The sequence below is a fragment of the Anneissia japonica genome, unplaced genomic scaffold (assembly GCF_011630105.1).
Source record: "Anneissia japonica isolate Jap-2015-1 unplaced genomic scaffold, ASM1163010v1 scaffold28989_len1978_cov181, whole genome shotgun sequence".
Taxonomy (NCBI): Eukaryota; Metazoa; Echinodermata; class Crinoidea; order Comatulida; family Comatulidae; genus Anneissia; species Anneissia japonica.
In genome coordinates, this window is record NW_022683381.1 from 1 (window position 1) to 1,978 (window position 1,978).

Sequence of the window (1,978 nt, forward strand, 5' to 3'; positions counted from 1 at the left end):
CAGTGTCAGAAAAGGTGAGTAGCACATAACATTGATTTGCATTGAAATTTGTAAAATTTAGTAGCAAAACGGGAAAACGTGCTTCCGTTCCCCCTACTGGATCCGCCCTTGCAAATTGTTGTCAATAGAAACCCTGGGAATTACAACTATCATTATAATATTTAATTAATTTGTCTTGGTATTATGTATTGACTATAAAATATGAATTTAATTACCTTAGTTAATTTGATTAAAAGTCCACGTATTGAAGTCACAATAATTATACCAACTAAAATGAAAGACACTTGCTGAGACCAAAATGCTACCTGTAACAAACAACAGAAAAATGAATACAAATATTATTAAGAGAGATTCATATTTGTATGTACTGATGAATAAATCACAAAATTATAAAAGCGATCTTCATTGAGCATTAAGGCTCCAAATAACTGGTGGCTGAACATAGAGTGAGTGAGCAATCTATCTTATGGCAAGGCAAATGTTTGTGTCGCTTTATGTTATTATTACATTAGTTTCAAGGTGGGGGGGGGGTGTTCCAGCCGGCCTGCAAATCCCTTTTAAATTTTTCAAAATAAAAAAAAAATTGAGAAAAAAAGAAAATTCTACTTAAATATTGAGTCTAAGAGTGCCCCTTTCGGCCATCGAGAGGTGCCATAATCATAAATGTTCTTACCTCAGCCCCAACCATGGCGGGGCTGAGGATCCGCCACTGGATCCCTGGATCTGCCACTGATCCTTGGGTATAAGCCTACTTCAGGTATAAGCCCACCACCCAACTTATGAATAATTTTCATGCAAAATGCTCCACTTGTGTAAAGCCGGTTACTCACTGCGTGCGACGGCAACGCGACGAAAAACGCACGTGAAGATGCGGCCCCCAACGAATCGTCTTTTCAATGAGGATCCGTTCAGATTGCCACTGACAATCAGCAGACGGCGTTGCGTCGTCTATCGCTCGCCGGAAGCAAATGTAGATTCGTTGTGCGAAGGTCGTACAACAGTCGTACGATGCAGTTAGTGTCCGGCTTAAGTCCACCCCTAACTTCAGAGATTTGAAACCAAGTATGTGTCCAAAGGAGTAGGGTTATACCTGTTACTTTACAGGTTAAAGAAAATTTAAGCTGTATGCAAAATAGTGAAGTGATACACAAAGAAACTGATTTTTCATGTGACTTCTTTTTATATATACTTTGGTTTAAATTTAAAAAAAATTACATTTGGCATTTACTTACATCAAACTCTATACCAAGCCACTCTACCGCAATCTCCACCCCCTTTGTCACAGGATCCTTCTTCCCAACACGGTCAAAGACTATATTTATTGTGCTGATAGTTATTTTCCAAGTACAGTATAGAGAAAATACATAACCCATGAGGTTGAAGAACCGGCCTTTCAACGTCTTAGAATATTCTGTTCTTTCCTGCAATGTAAAAAATATAATTATGTCATAGTTTCTTTCAATGGTTTCTTTGACTCGCTGGCAGTGCCTGTGGGGGATCCAGGGAGAAGACTATCACTTCGTTCAAGAACAATGCTTTGAAAAAAACTTTTTACAGTCTTGAGACTAAAATTTTCAGGCTATGGCTATAACCATAGTGGGGTGAATGTTGACCCTCTGTCAGGGACCTTGGACCCCTGCGTCATTGCCATTGATTCCACTTTTGAACCCAGTACCTTGGTATTAGAGGGTAAGCATCGCACCATACTATAGCTCCACTCCAAATTTCCGTTTTTCAATTAGTCTTGGACAAAATATATTTGAAGCCTCATCTCCTTACCCGAGTATTTTGCAGGTCAACCAGCTCTATGAACAGCTGTCGACTGAGCTCTTCATATCCACTTATTTCTTGTTGTAATTGTGAAGTGTCTGAAGCTACAGTCAAAGAATCAAGGTCTTCATTAATAATCTATATAGTCATCTTGTTCAAGACATCACTATTAATGTTTTGTGCTTGTAGTTTAACCAAGTACAAGTAA

At 38.6% G+C, this 1,978-nt stretch overlaps 1 protein-coding gene across 1 annotated transcript; it reads right to left on the reverse strand.

Annotated features, from left to right (window-relative positions):
• Positions 1-141: 141 nt before the first annotated feature.
• Positions 142-1,908, reverse strand: LOC117100010 (Golgi pH regulator-like; the record flags this gene model as incomplete). The annotated part of the gene is made up of 3 exons (XM_033239550.1): positions 142-305; positions 1,233-1,421; positions 1,780-1,908. Coding segments are annotated over 3 exons (462 nt in total), but the record flags the coding sequence as incomplete, so codon positions are not given.
• Positions 1,909-1,978: the final 70 nt, after the last annotated feature.